We start from the raw sequence: 22617 nt of genomic DNA, 5'->3' as shown, positions 1-22617 counted from the left end.
ACGTCTTGGCCAGAACACATTCCGTCTGGTCAAAATCTCAGATTTTGGTCTCCTGCTTGTAATGGCAGGAGACCAAACTCAGGAAGTGTTTCTCTGCACTGAGCTTGATTGACAGCTGCACAGAGCCTCACTGACAGCTGCACAGACTAAAATCTGCAAAGAATCTCACTGAAAGATACACAGACTGAAAGCTGCTGCACAGAGCTTGAGGTCTTCTATTCATCACAGCACTACAACGATGTAAGGGTGGAAGTGGTCCCCCAGTTGGCTTCAGTGATGTCATGCCCGCTGGTAAATGCCCACTTTCTCCTGCTGGGAGATTGGGAGATGAGCAAGAAGAACGGTAAGATACAGAGCTTTTTAAGCTATGAATTTATTTTATTTTTTTTATTTTTTTTTTTAACAGCGGGATGGGTGTTATGAGTAGTTAAGGAACATAGCCTGAGTTAGTTCAGAAAATTTTATTTGGTGACAGGTACTCTTTAAGGCCCACTAGTCTGTTTGATGTTTCTCCTTTTGTAGTAGCACTTTTTGTTCTCAACTTGATTCCCTAAATTGTATTGCTCCCCACCTTTCTTCACTGATTGCACTCCTCTGCTAATCTTCTGGCCTTTGCTAACACTATTTATTAGAGGCAGTAGATCTGTTAGACCTTTAAAGGGGTATTCCAGGAAAAAACTCCAGAAAGTTAAACAGATTTGTAAATTACTTATATTAAGAAATATTAACCCTTCCAATAATTATCAGCTGCTGAAGTTGAGTTGTTCTTTTCTGTCTGGCAACATTGCTCTCTGCTGACATCTCTGCTAGTCTCGGGAACTGCACAGAGTAGAAGAGGTTTGCTATGGGGATTTGCTTCTACTCTGGACAGTTCCCGAGACAGGTGTCATCAGAGAGCACTTAGACAGAAAAGAACAACTCAACTTCAGCAGCTCATAAGTACTGAAAGGATTAAGATTTTTTAATAGTAATAGTAAGTAATTTACAAATCTGTTTAACTTTCCGGAGCCAGTTGATATAAAAAAAAAAAAAGTTTTTCCTGGATAACCCCTTTAAGTCTGGAGACATTCAAACATTAAAAAACCTATAAATACGCCACTACAGCATATAGGGTAAACCCACCAAAAATAAAAGATGTATATAATAAAATGAATAAGAAATATATTAATCTGATAAATCAATAGCCATCAAGTTTAATAAATATGATTTTATTTTACAAAAAATACATATGTCATACACAAGCAAAAAAGATTGGTAATAATATATAGCTATATAACATACATAAAAATTGTAATCATTAGCGCAATTTGATAATGTGTATAATTATTTAAAAAAATATTTTATATATATATATATATATATATATATATATGTAAATAAATGAACTTAAAAAATGCAAAGGATAGCAGGGACGGGAAAAGGATGTAAAAAAGGATGTAAAAAAGAAAAGCGTAAGTGTTGGGGTCAACTGATCACCAATGGATCATAAAAGCACCTGTTGCTATAAAATACGTGCAATGTGACACTCTGTTTAAAGCATAAAAAGTGTGTTTAACCTTAAAAATAAATATGCATAAAGTGCAATGTGCAACACAGAAATATAAGTGTATACAATAGATGTAAAAAAGCAAAAAAGCAGTGCAAGAAAACAAAAAATAAGGTGCTAAAAGTGAAGGTGTCAGAATGTAAATACCTGACCCCACATGTAAAAAGAAGATAGGTTCCACGTCCCTGCAATCACCTCCAACGCGTTTCACCGTGACCGGCTTTGTCAAGGAGTATGCATATACTGAATAGGAGCAAGGATATATAGGGTATTCAATAAAAAAACTATTAACACACCTGTGGTATCAGGAAGAGCCTCAGCTAACTACCGGAAATGACCTACAACGCCAAAGATCTCTAGTGTCTAAAGGAACGCACGCGCTACACCAAAATGGCACCCGACACCGTTCCTGCGCATGCGCGTCTACATAAAAAATATATATATATATATATAGTAGGGGGAACAGAGGCTCTGAAAAAATGGCGTCCGTGGTCTATACTGCGCACCATGAGCAACGGCTACAAAAAAATGGCGCCCGACGCCATTCCTGTGGATGCACATCTACATAAGGAATAATAGAGGGAACAGAGGCTCTGAAAAGATGGCGTCCGTAATCTACACTGCGCACCAGGAGCAGCGGGATTAGATGGTTAATTTAATATAATATATAATTCTAAACAGAATAGATAATAAATAGCAAGCTGAAACCGGACCATAATTCGTAGAATAGATATATAATTAAAAATTAAAAACTGGCCAAGGAAGGGGAAAAGGAGAAAAGGGAAAAACAGACCATAATGAATGTAGTGGTGACTTGATGCAAGTAATAGGTGAATTAGTGAAAAAAATCATGATTAAGATAAAACATGATAAGGAAAAATATATAATAATAATCATAATATGTGAAAAAGTGAATAAAATAAACATATATATGTGTATATATATATACACATACACGCCCATATATATATAAACAATACATAGATAAATATATATGTGATTCATACATGTGAACTTGTTTATATATATATGGGCGTGTATGTATATATATACACATATATATGTTTATTTTATTCACTTTTTCACATATTATGATTATTATTATATATTTTTCCTTATCATGTTTTATCTTAATCATGATTTTTTTCACTAATTCACCTATTACTTGCATCAAGTCACCACTACATTCATTATGGTCTGTTTTTCCCTTTTCTCCTTTTCCCCTTCCTTGGCCAGTTTTTAATTATATATCTATTCTACGAATTATGGTCCGGTTTCAGCTTGCTATTTATTATCTATTCTGTTAAGAATTATATATTATATTAAATTAACCATCTAATCCCGCTGCTCCTGGTGCGCAGTGTAGATTACGGACGCCATCTTTTCAGAGCCTCTGTTCCCTCTATTATTCCTTATGTAGATGTACATCCACAGGAATGGCGTCGGGCGCCATTTTTTTGTAGCCGTTGCTCATGGTGCGCAGTATAGACCACGGACGCCATTTTTTCAGAGCCTCTGTTCCCCCTACTATATATATATTTTTTATGTAGACGCGCATGCGCAGGAACGGTGTCGGGTGCCATTTTGGTGTAGCCCGTGCGTTCCTTTAGACACTAGAGATCTTTGGCGTTGTAGGTCATTTCCGGTAGTTAGCTGAGGCTCTTCCTGATACCACAGGTGTGTTAATAGTTTTTTTATTGAATACCCTATATATCCTTGCTCCTATTCAGTATATGCATACTCCTTGACAAAGCCGGTCACGGTGAAACGCGTTGGAGGTGATTGCAGGGACGTGGAACCTATCTTCTTTTTACATGTGGGGTCAAGTATTTACATTCTGACACCTTCACTTTTAGCACCTTATTTTTTGTTTTCTTGCACTGCTTTTTTGCTTTTTTACATCTATTGTATACACTTATATTTCTGTGTTGCACATTGCACTTTATGCATATTTATTTTTAAGGTTAAACACACTTTTTATGCTTTAAACAGAGTGTCACATTGCACGTATTTTATAGCAACAGGTGCTTTTATGATCCATTGGTGATCAGTTGACCCCAACACTTACGCTTTTCTTTTTTACATCCTTTTTTACATCCTTTTCCCGTCCCTGCTATCCTTTGCATTTTTTAAGTTCATTTATTTACATATATATATATATATATATATATATAAAATATTTTTTTAAATAATTATACACATTATCAAATTGCGCTAATGATTACTATTTTTATGTATGTTATATAGCTATATATTATTACCAATCTTTTTTGCTTGTGTATGACATGTATTTTTTGTAAAATAAAATCATATTTATTAAACTTGATGGCTATTGATTTATCAGATTAATATATTTCTTATTCATTTTATTATATACATCTTTTATTTTTGGTGGGTTTACCCTATATGCTGTAGTGGCGTATTTATAGGTTTTTTAGTGGTTGTTTTGGGTCTTCCCCAATTTTATTTAGACCACAGTATATAGGACTTTTTTTAGGTTGTAGACATTCAAACATGCCATATCAAACAGCCTTCTAAAATGCCTTCTTGAAGGGGTGCTCCAGTAGAAAATAATTTATTAAAAATCAACTGGTGCCAGAAAGATTTGTAAATTGCTTCTATTTAAAAATCTTAATCCTTCCAATACTTATTGTTACATTATGCGCTCCGGCCGCACACGCTGGCCGTGAGTGAATGGTCCTGTTACCTGCTGCTGCCGGTGTGGCTGGGACTCACATCGCTGTATGTGCCCGCATGTGAGCCCCAGTCCGTCACTCACCTTGTGCTTCTACTGCCCCCACCTCTCCTCTCTGCTCTGGCAGGTGTGTCCCCGTCTCCTAGGGCACGCGCACGCCGGAGATTTAAGCTTTAAAGGGCCAGTGCGCTCATTAGCGTAATTCACCTGTGGCTCATTGATAAATTCCCCCACCCTCCTCACATCCCTGCCAGATCTTTGTTGCCTTGTGCCTGAGAGAAAGCATTCCTGAGAGTTGCCTTGCCGTGTATCTTATCCTTTGCTCTGTGACTTGACCTTGCTCCTCTGCCACCTGCCTATTGACCTCCTGCTACGTCCTGCCTATTCTACTGTTCTGCCTGCCTTGACCTTCTGCTATCCTGACTATGAGCTGCCTTATCCCTCCTGTGTCTCGCATCTCCTCAGCCACCTGTGTGGTCGAGCCGTGCTAGGGGTAGCAACCTGGGTGCCGCCTGCCACAGCAAGTCCATCCCGTTTGCGGCGGGCTCTGGTGAAAACAAGCGGCACCTTAGATTCTGCTCCTGGAGCTCCTGTCTTCTGAAACGTGAGTGTTACACTTATCATCTGTTGTATACTCCACAGGAAGTTCTTTTCTTTTAGAATTTCTTTTCAGTCTGACCACAGTTATCTCTGCTGACACCTTTGTCCATGTCAGGAGCTGTCTAGGGCAGGAGAAAATCTCCATAGCAAACCTATTCTGCTCTGGACAATCCCTGACATGGACAGAGGTGTCAGCAGAGAGCACTGTTGTCAGACAGAAAAGAAATTCAAAAAGAAAATAACTTCCTGTGTAGCATACAGCAGCTGATAAGTACTGGGAGGATTAAGATTTTTTAATAGAAGTCATTTACAAATCTGTTTAACTTTCTGGCACCAGTTGATTTAAAAAAAAAAAAATAGCAAGAATTATACCAGAATTGAACCAGAAGGGAACAAACAAAACCTCAAAATCAGCAAAGTAAAAAGACATTTTATTTAAAAAATAAATAAAAATAAATGTTCACAGTCTTTATCTACATCATTGTTATTTGTCTTCATAACTACACCCACCTATTCCCCCAGTGGATTCCATCCACATTAGTCCATCTCTACTTCCCTCACCCATGTATTGCTCACATGCATTGCTCATCATCATGAACTACCCTAAGTCATCTCACTTCATTCGCTCTTTCAAGTCACTTAAAGGGGTACTCCTCCCCTAGACATCTTATCCCTATCCAATGGATAGGGGATAAGATGTCTGATTGCGGGGGTCCCGCTGCTGGGAACCCCCATCATCTCTCCTGCAGCACCCCTGTCATCTGGTGCAGGGAGGGAGCTTCACTCCGTGCCTGATGAGTTGCGATACAGGGGCCGGAAGATCATGACATAGCAAACCTATAATGGCCCCACCCCCTCGTGATGTCACACCCCGCCCCCTAAATGTCTATGGAAGGGGGCAGGGTGGCCCCCTACCATAGACTTGCATTGAAGGGGCAGGGCCGTGATGTCACGATCCTCCGGCCCCTGCCTCGCCAGTCATCAGGCACGGAGATGACAGGGGTGCTGCAGGAAAGATTGCGGGGGGTTCCGAGCGGCGGGACCCCCGCGATCAGACATCTTATGCCCTATCCTTTGGATATGGGATAAGATGTCTAGGGGCGGAGTACCTCTTTATCCATCTGCTCTCCCTCTTTATTCTTCTACTTTTAGCTGTTGGGGACATCGCTCCTAACCATGGTCCACCTCCCACTAATATTTCTTCAGCTCTTCCTGCCTCTTACAGGACCCCTGCTTACTTGGTTAAGATTTGCTGTATCCCTTCTCCTGTCCCTCTTATCCCCTTTACTGTGCTCTCCTAAGCTCTCGTTCTGTGTGCAACAAACTCATCCAGATTCATGACTTATGAATCACCAATTCTCTTGACCTGCTGGCTTTTACAGAAACATGGCTACAACCTCCCGACACTGCTTTCCCCTCTGCTCTAACTTATGGTGACCTTCACTTTTCTCATGCCCCCAGATCTGACACCAGGTATGTTGGAGGAGTTGGGGTGCTTCTCTCCCCACAATGTACTTTTCAGGTCATCCCTCCATTACCCTCACTCATATTTCCCTCGTTTGAGGTCCACACACTCAGCCTCTTCCGCCCATTTTCTCTCAAAGTGGCGGTCATCTATCGACCTCCTAGTTCACCTCAAATGTTTCTTGATTATTTTGCTACCTGGCTCCCTCACTTCCTTTCCTCAAACACCTACCCTCATCATGGGTGATTTTAATATCCCTATTGATACCCGAATCTCCTCATCTGCCTCTCTGCTTCTATCTTTAACCTCCTCATTTGGCCTTTCACAGCTTACTGACTCTCCCACACATAAGGATGGGAATACACTGGACTTGATCTTACATAGTTACATAGTTAGTACGGTCGAAAAAAGACATATGTCCATCAAGTTCAACCAGGGAATTAAGGGGTAGGGGTCTCTAACTTTGCTCTGTCTCTAAATTTATTAACCTCTTAAGGACCAAGGGCGTACAGGTACGCCCTTGGTCCTGCTCTCCTGATATAACGCGGGGTTACACAGTAACCCCGCGTCATATCGCGGCGGGCCCGGCGTCATAGTGAAGCCGGGACCCGCCTCTAATAGCGCGCAGCGCCGATCGCGGCGCCGCGCGCTATTAACCCTTTAGCCGCGCGCTCAGAGCTGAGCCGCGCGGCTAAAAGTGAAACCGAAAAGTGGCCGGCTAGCTCAGTCAGGCTGTTTGGGATAGCCGTGGCTAATCGCGGCATCCCGAACAGCTGACAGGACAGCGGGAGGGCCCCTTCCTGCCTCCTCGCTGTCCGATCGCGTGAGATCCAGGCCTGAGCAGGCATGCGGCAGAATCGTTGATCACTGGTTTCTTATGAGAAACCAGTGATCAGCATAGAAGATCAGTGTGTCCAGTGTTATAGGTCCCTATGGGACCTATAACACTGCAAAAAAAAAGTGGAAAAAAAAGTGAATAAAGATCATTTAACTCCTCCCCTATTAAAAGTTTGAATCACCCCCCTTTTCAAATAAAAAAAAACCACAGTGTAAATAAAAATAGACATATGTGGTATCACCGCGTGCGGAAATGTCTGAATTATAAAAATATATCATTAATTAAACCGCTCGGTCAATGGCGTGCGCGCAAAAAAATTCCAAAGTCCAAAATAGTGCATTTTTGGTCACTTTTTATATCATTTAAAAATGAATAAAAAGCGATCAATAAGTCCTATCAATGCAAATATGGTACCGTTAAAAACTTCAGATCACGGCGCAAAAAATGAGCCCTCATACTGCCCCATACACGGAAAAATAAAAAAGTTATAGGGGTCAGAAGATGACAATTTTAAACGTATTAATTTTCCTGCATGTAGTCATGATTTTTTCCAGAAGTCCGACAAAATCAAACCTATATAAGTAGGGTATCATTTTAATCATATGGACCTACAGAATAAAGATAAGGTGTCATTTTTACCGAAAAATTTACTACGTAGAAACGGAAGCCCCCAAAGTTACAAAACTGCGTTTTTTTTTCAATTTTGTCGCACAATGATTTTTTTTTCAGTTTCACCGTAGATTTTTGGGCAAAATGACTGACGTCATTACAAAGTAGAATTGGTGGCGCAAAAAATAAGCCATCATATGGATTTTTAGGTGCAAAATTGAAAGAGTTATGATTTTTTAAAGGCAAGGAGCAAAAAACGAAAATGCAAAAACGGAAAAACCCCCGGTCCTTAACCCCTTAAGGACGCAGGACGTAAATGTACGTCCTGGTGCGGTGGTACTTAACGCACCAGGACGTACATTTACGTCCTAAGCATAACCGCGGGCATCGGAGCGATGCCCGTGTCATGCGCGGCTGATCCCGGCTGCTGATCGCAGCCAGGGACCCGCCGGCAATGTCCGACGCCCGCGATCTCGCGGGCGTCCGCCATTAACCCCTCAGGTGCCAGGATCAATACAGATCCCGGCATCTGTGGCAGTGCGCGATTTGAATGAATGATCGGATCGGGGATCCGATCATTCATAACGCCGCACGGAGGTCCCCTCTCCTTCCTCCGTGCGGCTCCCAGCGTCTCCTGCTCTGGTCTGTGATCGAGCAGACCAGAGCAGAAGATGACCGATAATACTGATCTGTTCTATGTCCTATACATAGAACAGATCAGTATTAGCAATCATGGTATTGCAATGAATAGTCCCCCATGGGGACTATTCAAGTGTAAAAAAAAATGTAAAAGTAAAAAAAAAGTGAAAAATCCCCTCCCCCAATAAAAAAGTAAAACGTCCGTTTTTTCCTATTTTACCCCCAAAAAGCGTAAAATTATTTTTTTATAGACATATTTGGTATCGCCGCGTGCGTAAATGTCCGAACTATTAAAATTAAATGTTAATGATCCCGTACGGTTAACGGCGTGAACGAAAAAAAAAAAAAAAGTCCAAAATTCCTACTTTTTTAATACATTTTATTAAAAAAAAATTATAAAAAATGTATTAAAAGTTTTTTATATGCAAATGTGGTATCAAAAAAAAGTACAGATCATGGCGCAAAAAATGAGCCCCCATACCGCCGCTTATACGGAAAAATAAAAAAGTTATAGGTCATCAAAATAAAGGGATTATAAACGTACTAATTTGGTTAAAAAGTTTGTGATTTTTTTTAAGCGCAACAATAATATAAAAGTATGTAATAATGGGTATCATTTTAATCGTATTGACCCTCAGAATAAAGAACACATGTCATTTTTACCGTAAATTGTACGGCGTGAAAACGAAACCTTCCAAAATGAGCAAAATTGCGTTTTTCGTTTTAATTTCCCCACAAAAATAGTGTTTTTTGGTTGCGCCATACATTTTATGGCATAATGAGTTATGTCATTACAAAGGACAACTGGTCGCGCAAAAAACAAGCCCTCATACTAGTCTGTGGATGAAAATATAAAAGAGTTATGATTTTTAGAAGGCGAGGAGGAAAAAATGAAAACGTAAAAATTTAATTGTCTGAGTCCTTAAGGCCAAAATGGGCTGAGTCCTTAAGGGGTTAAGGGGTTAAAGGGGTACTCCACTGGAAAACTTTTTTTTCTTTTTTTTTTTTTAATCAATTGGTGCCAGAAAGTTAAACAGATTTGTAAATTACTTCTATTAAAAAATCTCAATCCTTCCAGTACTTATTAGCTGCTGTATGATCCACAGGAAGTTCTTTTCTTTTTGAATTTCCTTTCTGCCTGATCACAGTGCACTCTGCTGGCAACTCTGTCCATTTTAGGAGCTGTCCAGATTAGTAGAAAATGGACAGAGGTGTCAGCAGTGAGCACTGTAGTCAGGCAGAAAGGGAATTCAAAAAGAAAATAACTTCCTGTGGACCAGAACAGCAGCTGATAAGTACTTGAAGGATTAAGATTTTTTAATAGAAGTAATTTACAAATCTGTTTAACTTTCTGGCACCAGTTGGTTTAAAAAAAATGTTTTCCAGTGCCCCACTCTAGCAGCCAAACATTAACATGACACCCTCAAGTCTACCCTGGACTAAACATCACCCCCCAAAATACAAACCTCCCAACACAGACATCGGCAACCCTGGCACACGCTTAAAACCTGCTTTCTTTGGCGGTGCTCTAGATGTGCTGAAAGTCTGTGGTGGAAAACTAAGACTTCACCCGACTGTCTACACTATAAATTCATGCTAAAAAAACTATTACTCTGCTCTTCATCTCGCTAAACAAACATATTTCACCTCCCTCGTTGCCTCTGTCTGGCAACTCAAAATGACTTTTCAACACATTCAACTCCCTTCTTAGGCCAAAAATATATAAATCAATCACTGATCTCTGTGCTGAAGACCTGGCCTTATACTTTAAAACTAAAATTGATGACATTCCTTACGAAATCCTCTCCCAGTCACCCAAAAGTTCTGATCCAATTCCCAGCCACACTTCCTCTTCATCAATCTCAGTGTTCGAGCCCATAACTGAGGATAAAGTTTCCACGCTTCTCTCCTCCTGCCCCACTACCTGTTCTAGTGACCCTATGCCCTCACAGCTCGTCCAGTCTTTCTCCTCTGCTATCACCTGTCACCTAACTGAAATTGTAAACTGCCTCTGTTTTGGTATCTTTCTCTCCTCCAAACATTCTATCATAACCCCGTTACTAATAAAAACCTTCTCTGTATACGTCCTGTGCAGCCAACTATCAACCCATCTCTATTCTTCCCTTTATCTCCAAAATCCTGGAATGCTTTGTCTATTCCTGCCTAATCCGGTATCTCTCTGAAAACTCGCTACGTGACCCCTTACAGTCTGGTTTCCGCTATCTAAACTCCACAGAAACAGCCCTAACCAAATTCTCTAGTGATGTTCTTACTGCCAAATCTAATGGCAACTTCTCTCTATTCATTCTCCTAGACCTCTCTGCAGCTTTTGACATTTTAAATCACCAACTCCTCCTCAGTAGTCTCCACTCCATTGGTCTTAAGGACTCTACTCTCACCTTGTTTTCCTCCTCTATCTCTCTGGCCACTCTCTGACCATCCCCTATTGGAAAAACAATCAGCAGATTTGGTTTCCAGTACCACCTCTATGCTGATGACATTCAGCTCTATACCTCTTCCCCTGATATCACCCCTGCACTCCTACAAAATACCAGTGACTGTCTCTCTGCTGTCTCAAACATAATGCCCTCCTTATATCTGAAACGAAATCTTTCTAAAACAGAACTTCTTGTATTTTCTCAGTCAACTGATGTACCTAAACCTGACATTTCCATCTCGGTGTGTGGTACTACCATAACTACCAGGCAGCAAGCTCGCTGTTTTGGAGTTATACTAGACTGTGATCTGTCTTTCACTCCCTATATTCAGTTCTTTTCATGTTATTGTCACCTGCACCTCAAATACATCTTTAGATCTGCTCGTTTCTCACTATTGAAACAGCTAAAACTCTCATTATAGCTCTGATCTTTTCCTGCCTTGACTATTGTAACTCTTTACCAATAGGCCTTCCCTTCTCTAAACTCTCCCCTCTACAGTCCATCCTTAATGCTGCAGCCAGACTCATCTTCCTCTACAGCCATCACACAGATGCCTCTCTCCTGTGCCAATCACTACACTGGCTACCCGTTCAGTCCAGAATATAGTACAAAATCCTCAGTCTCGCACACAAAGGTCTCCACAGTTCTGCACCTCCCTACATCTCCTCTCTCTCATCCCTGTCTACCATCCAACATGTTCTCTCTGCTCTGCTAATGATCTAACACCTACATCTTCTATAACCCAAACCTCTCACTCCCATCTCCAAGACTTTGCTCGTGCTGCACCAGTTCTCTTGAATGCTATACTTCAATCCCTCAAACTCAACCACAACATCCACAGTTTTAATGCCCTAAAGGTACATCTCTTCAAACAGGCCTATATCATTCCCCAATTGGCTTCCACTATTACCACTTTGCCCCTTTTGAGTCCTTTGGGTCTTGGAGATATCAAAAGCTCCATATTCAAAATGGTGACTGGTTCACTCTACTGTATGTAACCTTTCCTATTTAGAAAATATAGCTGGACCATTTTATCAATAAAAACACTTTATGACTTTTATCCCAACCCCACTCCTCCTGTTTGAATAGTTATTGTGTAATATTGTTATGTCTGATACTTGTCTTTACTTGTACCCCAAAATTGTAAAGTGTTGCGGAATCTGTTGGCGCTATATAAATAAAATTATTATTACCATTATTATAGCAATTTCCAATGGGAGCAATTTCCAAACACCTAGGTGTACCTAGTGCTGGGCGGTATACCGGTTCATACCGAATACCGAAATTTTTGTCCTGCTTGATATGAATTTTTCCCCATACCGCAATACCGGTTTGGCCCCTCCCCCTCGGGAATTAATGAATTATCAACCAAGCGCTGCGCTGTCCCCACATTGGGGAACTAATCATATGTGACCCGCGAGCGCTGTTCTGGTTTCCCCCCCCCCATCCTCCATTAATTATCAGCCCAGCGCTGCGCTGTCCCCATCGGGGAACTAATCACGTCACCCGCAAGCTCTGCCTACTTGTCCTCCTGTTTGTTGAGGGCCGCTGGAAATATGTACTGTACGCTGTATCCCTATGCCGAGGCTGCAAGAGATAAACAAAATAAACTTTTACTCACCTTGCCCCGTTGGTGAGGTACCAGCCTCACCTGCTTCTGGGGACGGGAACTTTGGAGAGCTGTCAGCCTATCACCGGCCGCAGCGATGTTCCGCCTTGTCCAGTGATAGGCTGAGCTCACTGTCATATTAGTAGCTCTGGCTGGCTTCTTACAAGATATTGAGCTCAGCCTATCACTGGCCGAGGCGGAACATCGCTGCGACCGGTGATAGGCTTACAGCTCTCCGACGTTCCCATCCCTAGGAAGAGTGGAGACCAACAGGAGGTGAGTTAAAGTTTATTTTGTTTAACTTTTGCAGCCCGGGCATAGGGATACAGCGTACAGTACAGATCTCCTGCACCAGCGGCCCGCAGCAAAGAGGAGGACGAGGAAGCCAGCGCTTGCGGGTGACGTGATTAGTTCCCCGATGGGGACAGAGCAGCACTGGGGGTGGGGGAACCGTTATATACCGTGGAACCGCCATAAGTTACAAAAATACAGTGATACACATTTTTGGTCATACTGCCCAGCTCTAGGTGTACCACATCAATATGTTTAAACAATAATATTTAAATGTAAACACCATGGGGGACATTTATCAAGGTATTTAGAGCCTTTTCTCCAGGCACACAAAAAGTTGCATGTGCGCCTAAGCACTTTTTTGTGCTACTTTTGTTGGCAAGCAAAAAGTTACAAACAGCTATACCTAAGCAAATTTCAGTTTTTACTGAATATGTGATGTGCGAAAGTCACACGCAGGCAAAAAAAAAGTTGAAAACCCCTTACAAAAAGTCTCAAGTCTGCTACTGAACGTGAGCAAATTTAAGAAGTCTCACAAAAGTCTCAGCTGCAATTTTTTTTGTTTTGCTTATGTGCTCCAAATTTTTTGCTTATGTGCTTTAAAACACCCTTTTATAGTATGATAAATATGTAGCACATAAGCAAAACTAAAGCAAAAAAAAAATACCTTCAGAACTTGCTTACTAAAACAAACAATGATAAATGTTCCCCATGAGATTATGCAAGTAAAAGGTAAAAAAGAATCTATATTAACAGTAAAATGTGTCCTATATCGACATGACCTAGAAGGTCAATCAGCATGGAAGAAGCCGCTTCATTAAAACCACCATGGGAAAACCTAGATGAGTTTGCAGCTGAGCTTACTTTTAGGGAAATGTCCTCTGGTCTAATGAAGCAAATATTAAACTGTTTGACCATAATCACCATAGTTATGTATGGAGAAAAGAGGGAATGCCCTCAGTGAGGACAGCATAACTAGCCTGGCAGGGTTCCCTTTAAGAAAAACATAGTGAAAATAATGGAGTGGCCATCACAAATCTGTCACAATCCAGCCCGTCTCTTTGGTGCTGCTTACACTCTCTCAGTCCAGCAGCACTGCATTACTGGTTGCTGTGGCAACTCTGCCTTGCTGTAAGTTTGCCTTGTGATTGCAACTCACACCTCTTTCACCAGCATGTGTTCCTGTTATTTGTTTTGTGTATCTGACTTCTGCTTGCCCTTAAAGGGGTTCTCCGGTGCTTAGACATCTTATCCCCTATCCAAAGGATAGGGGATAAGATGCCTGATCGCGGGAGTCCCGCCGCTGGGGACTCCCGGGATCTTGCACGCGGCACCACGTTTGTAATCAGTCCCCGGAGCGTGTTCGCTCCGGGTCTGATTACCGACGACCACAGGGCCAAAGGCGTGTGACGCCACGCCTCCATCCCTGTGTGACATCACGCTCCGCCCCTCAATGCAAGCCTATGGGAGGGGGTGTGACAGCTATCACGCCCCCTCCCGTAGGCTTGCATTGAGGGGCGGAGCGTGACATCACACGGGGGCGGAGGCGTGACGTCACACGCCGTTGGCCCTTTGGTCCTCTCAGTAATCAGACCCAGAGCGAACAAACGGGATGCCGCGTGCAAGATCCCGGGGGTCCCCAGCGGCGGGACTCCCGCAATCAGGCATCTTATCCCCTATCCTTTGGAGCACCGGAGAACCCCTTTAACTATTCTTTTGCTTGCTATTCTGCACATTGTATTCTTTATCCTGGTTTTGTACCTTGGCTTGTGACTTGACAACTGTTGCTATCTGATTCTGATCTCACTGCTATCTTGGTTGTGACCTGGCCTGTCTGACTTTTCTTTGTTTGTCAGTTTGCTGTTACAACCTGTTTTGTGCTTTGGTTAACCCTTTGTGCCCCAAACTGTTCCCTGACCTCTGTACCGTGTTTAGCTTTATTATTTCTACCAGTTGGGGGTCTTTTGCATAGGGCAGATTGTCAAGTAAGCTGAGAAAGTGGCTGTGGTGAGCTTATTGTTGCACTATTCCTAGGCAGAACTGAAAAAGCATGCGTGAGCAAGGAGACCTACAAACCTGACTCAGATACATCAGTTTAAGAGTATAGTGAGAAGTTTGTGAAAGGCCCCAAAACCTCTGACCCAAGTTAGTCACTTAAAAGTCAATGCCACCATATAATAACCACACATATAGGAACTACTTGACCAACTGGGAATGTGATAAAAGAAAACAAGCTGAAATATCTTCTATATTAGTAATGTTATATAGTAGTGATCCCAACTGAACTAAGAGAGGCAATGTGTTATAACATATATACGGTATATATATTTTACGATTTAATGAATGTGGCTAAGGTGTATGTAAATCTTTCACTTCAATTAAATGATGCCTGAAAAAACTTTTTTTTTCTAGACTTCCAGAAAAATATTGGAACCACAAACTTCCAGCCAAACTCCCCCCAAAGATGGAACCAATAATGCTGACATCTCTGCCTTTAACTGGATACCTAGAACAGGTAAATAGCATAACTAATGCATCATAGGCTTTGTTTATATGTGAGGAAACTGCAAGGAAATTCTAGCTGTTTACAGTCTATTTTTTGGATCCTTATTTCTTGGTGTGTCTCATTCTAAAGGACCTGTTTCAGCCTGCATTAGACAAGACAATGCCTAGTTCCCCCCTGTGGTGGCACTGCAGTCAGTTTGAACACATACTGCTTGTTAACCCACTGCCTACAGCTGATTGCTTGAGGACATTTTGTGATCAGCTTAGGCTCCTTTCACACTATACAATACATTCATCCATTTTTTAAAGATCCGTTATATGTTACATAGTTACATAGTTACATAGTTAGTATGGTCGAAAAAAGACATATGTCCATCAAGTTCAACCAGGGAATTAAGGGGTAGGGGTGTGGCGCGATATTGGGGAAGGGATGAGATTTTATATTTCTTCATAAGCATTAATCTTATTTTGTTCCAGGAATGTATCTAATCCTGTTTTAAAGCTGTTAATTGTTCCTGCTGTGACCAGTTCCTGAGGTAGACCGTTCCATAAATTCACAGTCCTCACGGTAAAGAAGGCGTGTCGCCCCTTGAGACTAAACTTTTTCTTCTCCAGACGGAGGGAGTGCCCCCTCGTCCTTTGGGGGGGTTTAACCTGGAACAGTTTTTCTCCATATTTTTTGTATGGGCCATTAACATACTTATATACGTTTATCATATCCCCCCTTAAACGTCTCTTCTCAAGACTAAACAATTGTAACTCCTTTAATCGCTCCTCATAGCTAAGATGTTCCATGCCCCATATTAGTTTAGTCGCGCGTCTCTGCACCCTTTCCAACTCCGCAGTGTCCCTTTTATGGACAGGTGCCCAAAACTGAACAGCATATTCCAGGTAAGGCCGTACCAATGATTTATAAAGGGGGAGTATTATGTCCCTGTCCCTTGAGTCCATGCCTCTTTTGATACATGACAATATCCTGCCGGCTTTGGAAGCAGCAGCCTGACATTGCATACTATTCTGTAGTCTGTGATCTACAAGTACACCCAGATCCTTCTCTACCAGTGACTCTGCCAGTTTAATCCCCCCTAAGACATACGATGCATGCAGGTTATTAGTACCCAGATGCATAACTTTACATTTATCCACATTGAACCTCATTTGCCAAGTGGATGCCCAGACACTTAGTCTATCCAAGTCATCTTGTAACCTATACACATCCTCTATAGACTGTACTGTGCTACAAAGCTTGGTGTCATCTGCAAAGATACAAACAGAGCTGTTAATACCATCCTCTATATCATTGATAAATAAATTAAACAACAGCGGGCCCAGTACTGAACCTTGGGGTACACCACTAATAACCGGGGACCAATCAGAGTACGAATCATTGACCACCACTCTCTGGGTACGATCCATGAGCCAGTGTTCAATCCAGTTACAAACTAAAATTTCCAAACCCAAAGACCTTAACTTACCTGTCAGACGTCAGATGTTCCGTTATGAAAACCCTGAAAATCGTCCGTTACAAAATCCCATTATAGTCTATATGGGATTTTACATTATCCGTTTTAACCTGTCATAGCCCGTTATTAATAACTGACGTTATTTTGTGATTGTAGAAAATAACGGGAGAAATAGTGCATGCACTATTTTCTCCCATTAACAATCCAAAGGGAAACAGCTACCTGGCACTGGTTCAATGGCAAACTTACAATCACTTGCAGGTGTTTCTATGGATTCAGCGTATAATGCAAGGTAGCGTGGTGCTTCACAGATAAATGTAAGAGACTTCAGTGTAGAATAACGGTAATGAAGAAAAGAAAACTGGAGCACTTCTTGATTGTTGTTTCTTTATTAAATATCCAAAGAAATGGAGATTAAAAGTTCATGCAGGAGAGCGGAGGCATAGGCGTTCACCGGGTGACGAAGTCCGTTTCACGTGTCATCAGGCCCATTGGTGACGTCAGTCTGCAGGTATTCCTGCTTAAAATACATGAGCAGGTGCATACAAAACATAACTTGCAAAACAAAACACAAAACATAGAAACAATACAAAAGCACACATATTAAAAGCAAAACACCAGGTATGAACCTAGGAATGTGCAAGTATTGGATAAATCCTTAAAGAAATACATTGAGCTCATTTTGTTCAATGAATCCCAATGGACCTGTCGCTTCAGTATGCATTATCCACCATGCTTGTCTTTGCATTAATTTCAGATGCTGGTCACCTCCATCTCTTGATGGTAGAAATCCTTTTTATCCCTGCAAACTTAATACATCTAATATCGCTATTGTGGATGTCTATTACATGTTCAATGAATTTAGTTGCTCTGGCCATAGTTCTAATAGATCTGAGATGTTCTTTAATACGTTCAAAAACTCTCCTTTTTGTTTTGCCCACGTAGAACATCTCACATGGGCAAATCAAACAGTAGACAACAAAATCTGTCTTGCATGTGATCTATTCATTCACAATGATTATTGTTTTACCCAACTTCAACTGTTTCATAGCCAGATTGTGGGAACAGAAAGAACAATTATTACATTTATGGTTTCCTGTAGGGATATTTTTTTTGCAACCAATTTTTAGTAAGATGTTCTCTTTTCTGTTCTATTCTCTTTATTTCCAGTTTTTTTATTCTGCTATCTACAGTACAATTCCTTCTGAATGTGACTACTGGTTTTTGCAGAGCTATGTCTTTCAAATCTGGATCTTTCTCTAACATATACCAGAATGTTCAAATCGCGTTCTTCACTATGGTATTCATGGTGGAATTCTGGAAAGAAAAGATAAATCTTTTCGTATCTTTATTGGTCTTACCTCTCTTTCTCAAAAGCTGGACTCTATTCACATTTTTACTTTTATCATAGGCTTCAGTGATCGTTTTCTCTGGGTAACTCTGTTCCAAAAAACATTGTTTCAAATCATTAGCCTGATGGAGGAACCGTTCATGGTTATTGTTAATTCTTTTAAGCCTCATAAACTGGCTATATGGAATCCTTGTTTTTACATGGTGGGGATGGAAACTTTCAAAATGGAGTAATGTGTTTTTTTAAATATTTTTTCTAAATCCCATTGTGATTAGTATTTTCTCCCGTTACATTACCCATTTTAACCCGTCATAGCCCGTTATTAATAACGGGCTATGACTGGTTAAAACGGATAATGTAAAAATCCCATAGACTATAATGGGATTTGTTAACGGACGATTTTCAGGGTTTTCATAATGGAATATATAACGGATCTTTAAAAATGGATGAATGTATAGTGTGAAAGGGGCCTTGCTGTCAAGGGATCCTTTTGACAATTATGTGTTTCTATTGTGGAGAACCCCTTTAAGGCCTTAACCCCTTAAGGACCAGGGGTTTTTCCATTTTTGCACTTTCGTTTTTTCCTCCTTACCTTTAAAAAAATCATAACCCTTACAGTTTTGCACCTAAAAATCCATATGATGGCTTGTTTTTTGCGCCACCAATTCTACTTTGTAATGACATCAGTCATTTTACCCAAAAATCTACGGCAAAATGGAAGAAAAAATCATTGTGATTGTGAAAACGCCATTTTGTAACTTTTGGGGGCTTCTGTTTCTACGCAGTACATTTTTCGGTAAAAATGACACATTCTCTTTATTCTGTAGGTCCATACGATTAAAATGATACCCTACTTATATAGGTTTGATTTTGTCGGACTTCTAGAAAAAATCATAACTACATGCAGGAAAATGTATACATTTAAAATTGTCATCTTTTGACCCCTATAACTTTTTATTTTACCGCGTATGGGTCAGTATGAGGGCTCATTTTTTGCGCCGTGATATGAAGTTTTTAGCGGTACCCTTTTTGAATTGATCGGACTTGTTGATCACTTTTTATTCATTTTTTCATGATATAAAAAGTGACCAAAAATACACTATTTTGGAATTTTTTTGCGCGCACGCTATTGACCGTGCGGTTTAATTAACAATATATTTTTATAATTGTGACATTTCACATATGTTTATTTTTATTTACACTGTTTTATTTTGTTACTAGGAAATGCCGGGTGATTTAAACTTTTAATTCAGAAGGGAATACCTGAAAGGGTTAACTTTTTTTTTACACTTTTTTTTTTGTGAGCTCATAGCTCCTATAGGGACCTATGAGCTTGCAATGGCTGATTGCATACACAGATTGTTGCCTTGCCGTTGCATGGCAACAAGCTGTGTAATCGGCGGTTGATTGCTCCAGCCTGTAACTAAGGCATGGAGCAATCAATCAGAGCCAGGATGCCGACGGAAGAAGGTAGGGACCTTCTTTTCTCCGGGTAGCTGATCGGAGCATCACGATTTTATAGTGATGACCACGATCAGCCCGACTGAGCAGCCGGGAAGCATTTACTTTCACTTTCGATGCGGCGCTCAGCTTTGAGCGCCCCATCGGAAGGGTTAATAGCGCGTGGCCGAACAATCGCGGCCACACGCTATTAGCCGCGGGACCCGGCTGTGAATAGGCGCCGGGACCCCGCGTTATAGACAGGGACCGAACTTAGGACGTACTCATACGTCCTATGTCCTTAAGGGGTTAAACAGTACCTGTCATCTGGCAATTATATTACAAAGTGGTCCTGAGCTACTACAGCGTACAGCCAATCAGTGCAGGCTGCTAGCTGCGCTGAGTGACAAGCTGGGAGCACGCAGCACTATGAAAGTCCTGTCAGAACTTCATAATTTTTGTCTCTGCCTGGCCCTGAATGGAGACAATGAAGGGGGGACAGGACAGCTTTCTGACATGAAGCATGACTTCTGGTGGACAGATAAATAAGGTTATGTTCACATCAGCCTTTGGAGCTCTTTTTGCTGATTTCGATAAAATGAAGGAACTTTTCCGGAGAAAAGAAACCCTGCATGACAGGTTGTTTCTCCGCCAAGACTTGCAAAATAACAGACATCTAATGAAAATCCCGACGAACCCCATTCAAAGTGAATAAAATCTCCCTGTTATTTAGCTGTTGTAACAGAGCTTCACAACGCTAATGTGAACCCAGCTTAGGTGGATTTATAGTTATAACGAAGCAGAATTCATTGGTAAAATGTTTAACAAAACATATATTTTTTTTAATGCTAAATAACATTTCAAGTAATGCCAACTGACAGGTACAATTGAGGTATATTTCTGGATGCATATTGCAGTTTGCATTGACATATCAGTGCCTTGGTCATATATACAGGTTATTTATGCCCCATCCACACAAAGAAATCTTTGCTTTATGGCCTCATTTAGTTGTGTGAAGGCCATAATTTGAGATTCATGTGATAAATATAGTGGTGTGCTTGGGGCCTGTGGTGATATTTTGAAAAGAAGCATTTCTTATGATTAAGTATGACATCGGAGAAAGCAGAACCAAGAGTGTCTGAAGCCACATTCAGACATGACATATTTGTTACAGATTTTTCACCTAAAATCAGAAACAATTCATATAAACAAAAATGAAAGCTATAAAAGGAAAAAACACAAAATAAAAACCACCAAAATCTTTTAAAAGCAAATCTTGCTCTGCCCCTCTATAGGAATTATATTAGGAAAATACTAGATTAGGCCATCGTTCTCCTTATGCATCAATTGAACTAGCAATTGCTGCTTTAAAGGGGTACTCCCGTTGAAAACTTTTTTTTTTTTTTTAAATCAACTGGTGATAGAAAGTTAAACAGATTTGTATATCACTTATATTAAAAAATCTCAATCCTTCCAGTACTTTTTAGGGGCTGTATACTAAAGAGAAATCCAAAAAAGAAATGCATTTCCTCTGATGTCATGACCACAGTGCTCTCTGCTGACCTCTGCTGTCCATTTTAGAAACTGTCCAGAGCAGGAGAAAATCCCCATAGCAAACATATGCTGCTCTGGACAGTTCCTAAAATGGACAGCAGAGGTCAGCAGAGAGCAATGTGGTCATGACATCAGAGGAAATGCATTTCTTTTTTTGGACTTCTCTTTAGTATACAGCCCCTAAAAATTACTGGAAGGATTAAGATTTTTTAATAGAAGTGATGCTGGTTGCACTTTTTGTATCTTCTAAATTTTTAATGGATTTCTAATAAATGGATTTTTTACCGGTGCTGTGACTAGAATTTAATTTTTCTATTCTGGAGACAGTGAAGGAGGACTGATTGCACGAGCACGGAGAAGGTGAGCGCTTTCCATATCTTTGTATCTTTGATTTACAAATCTGTTTAACTTTCTGTCACCAGTTGATTTAAAAAAAAAAAAGTTTTCCACGGGAGTACCCCTTTAAATCATCCTAGTTTCAACAAACTTAACATGAATAAACAGTACAAGTGAATGCTGCAGAACCTTGTAGTGTTATATTTCACTCCATTGCTTTATTAATGCTAAGGCTAAGTTCACATCTGTGTTCAGAGCTCTGTTCGGGAACTCACAGATACAAAATAACTTGTTTTGCAGGAGTTAAGCGGAGAAAAAAAACAGACCTTGAGTATTTTTTTTCTCTTATAAACTCCCGTCATTTGAATGAATTCGCGTACGGAACTTATAAACAGAGCTTTGAACCAGCTCTGAAAAATACAAATGGAGCCAGTAGAGAAGAAAACTGGTGAAAAATGCCACATTCAAGTTATATATATACATCCCCCTATACAGAAGAATAAGAGTTATAGGGACAGAATAGGACAATTTTAAGCTTACAAATTTTTGTACAAAAAGTAAAGTAGTAAAAAAAAATAAAACCTTTATAAATTTGGTATTGTTGTAACCGTATGGAACTACAAAATAAAGATAGTGTGTTGTTTTTACCGAAAGGTGCACTGCGTAGAAACGGTAGCCCCCAAATTTAACAAAATGGCATTGTAATATTGAGGTTCTGAAATCAGTGTGTGGCATGACAAAGCATGTTTGCTACCCATCACCACTACAAGCAGCCACTGCTCTTTGTGGCAGAGGGCACCACCACCGTCGCGCCTGATCCTAAGGTGGTGAGGGTGGTGTCATGGAGTTCCATGCGCCCCAGACAAATTTGCATCCGCTCCTCCACTCAGGTCTCCGGACCTTTCCAAACCGGCTCTTCAATATACATTTCTTGCCTCCCCGCTCTGTATTACTGGCTACTGCGGCCTCCGATCCTCCCACTTGCCTGACTCCCATCATCCTGACAGTTTTCTCAAACATTATGTTGAAAGCTTTTGTAAAACTACAACTCCCTGCATGCCCAGTCAGGCATTGACTGTCCGGGCATGCTGAGAGTGGTAGTTCTGCAACAACTAGAGACACTCTCTAAAACATTTCTTATAACACTAATGTATGTGTCTCTCTTTCTGGGCATGCTGGGAGTTGTAGTCTTGAAACAGCAGGCAACACACTGTTTAGAAAACACAAGAAGAAAAAAT

At 40.8% G+C, this 22617-nt stretch overlaps 1 protein-coding gene across 6 annotated transcripts in view; it reads left to right on the top strand.

Moving 5' to 3' along the window:
- The window catches only part of AK9 (adenylate kinase 9), a 207925-nt gene that overhangs the window by 177529 nt on the left and 7779 nt on the right, over positions 1-22617 (top strand). For all 6 annotated transcript variants that reach the window (XM_056566303.1, XM_056566304.1, XM_056566302.1 and 3 more), the window contains one exon: positions 15143-15245. In XM_056566303.1, the coding sequence (XP_056422278.1) occupies positions 15143-15245 (103 nt within the window). The remainder of the gene's footprint in view (positions 1-15142; positions 15246-22617) is intronic.

This window comes from Hyla sarda, chromosome 3, assembly GCF_029499605.1.
Source record: "Hyla sarda isolate aHylSar1 chromosome 3, aHylSar1.hap1, whole genome shotgun sequence".
In the NCBI taxonomy this organism is placed as follows: domain Eukaryota; kingdom Metazoa; phylum Chordata; class Amphibia; order Anura; family Hylidae; genus Hyla; species Hyla sarda.
This window is presented reverse-complemented; position numbering and strand designations above follow the sequence as displayed.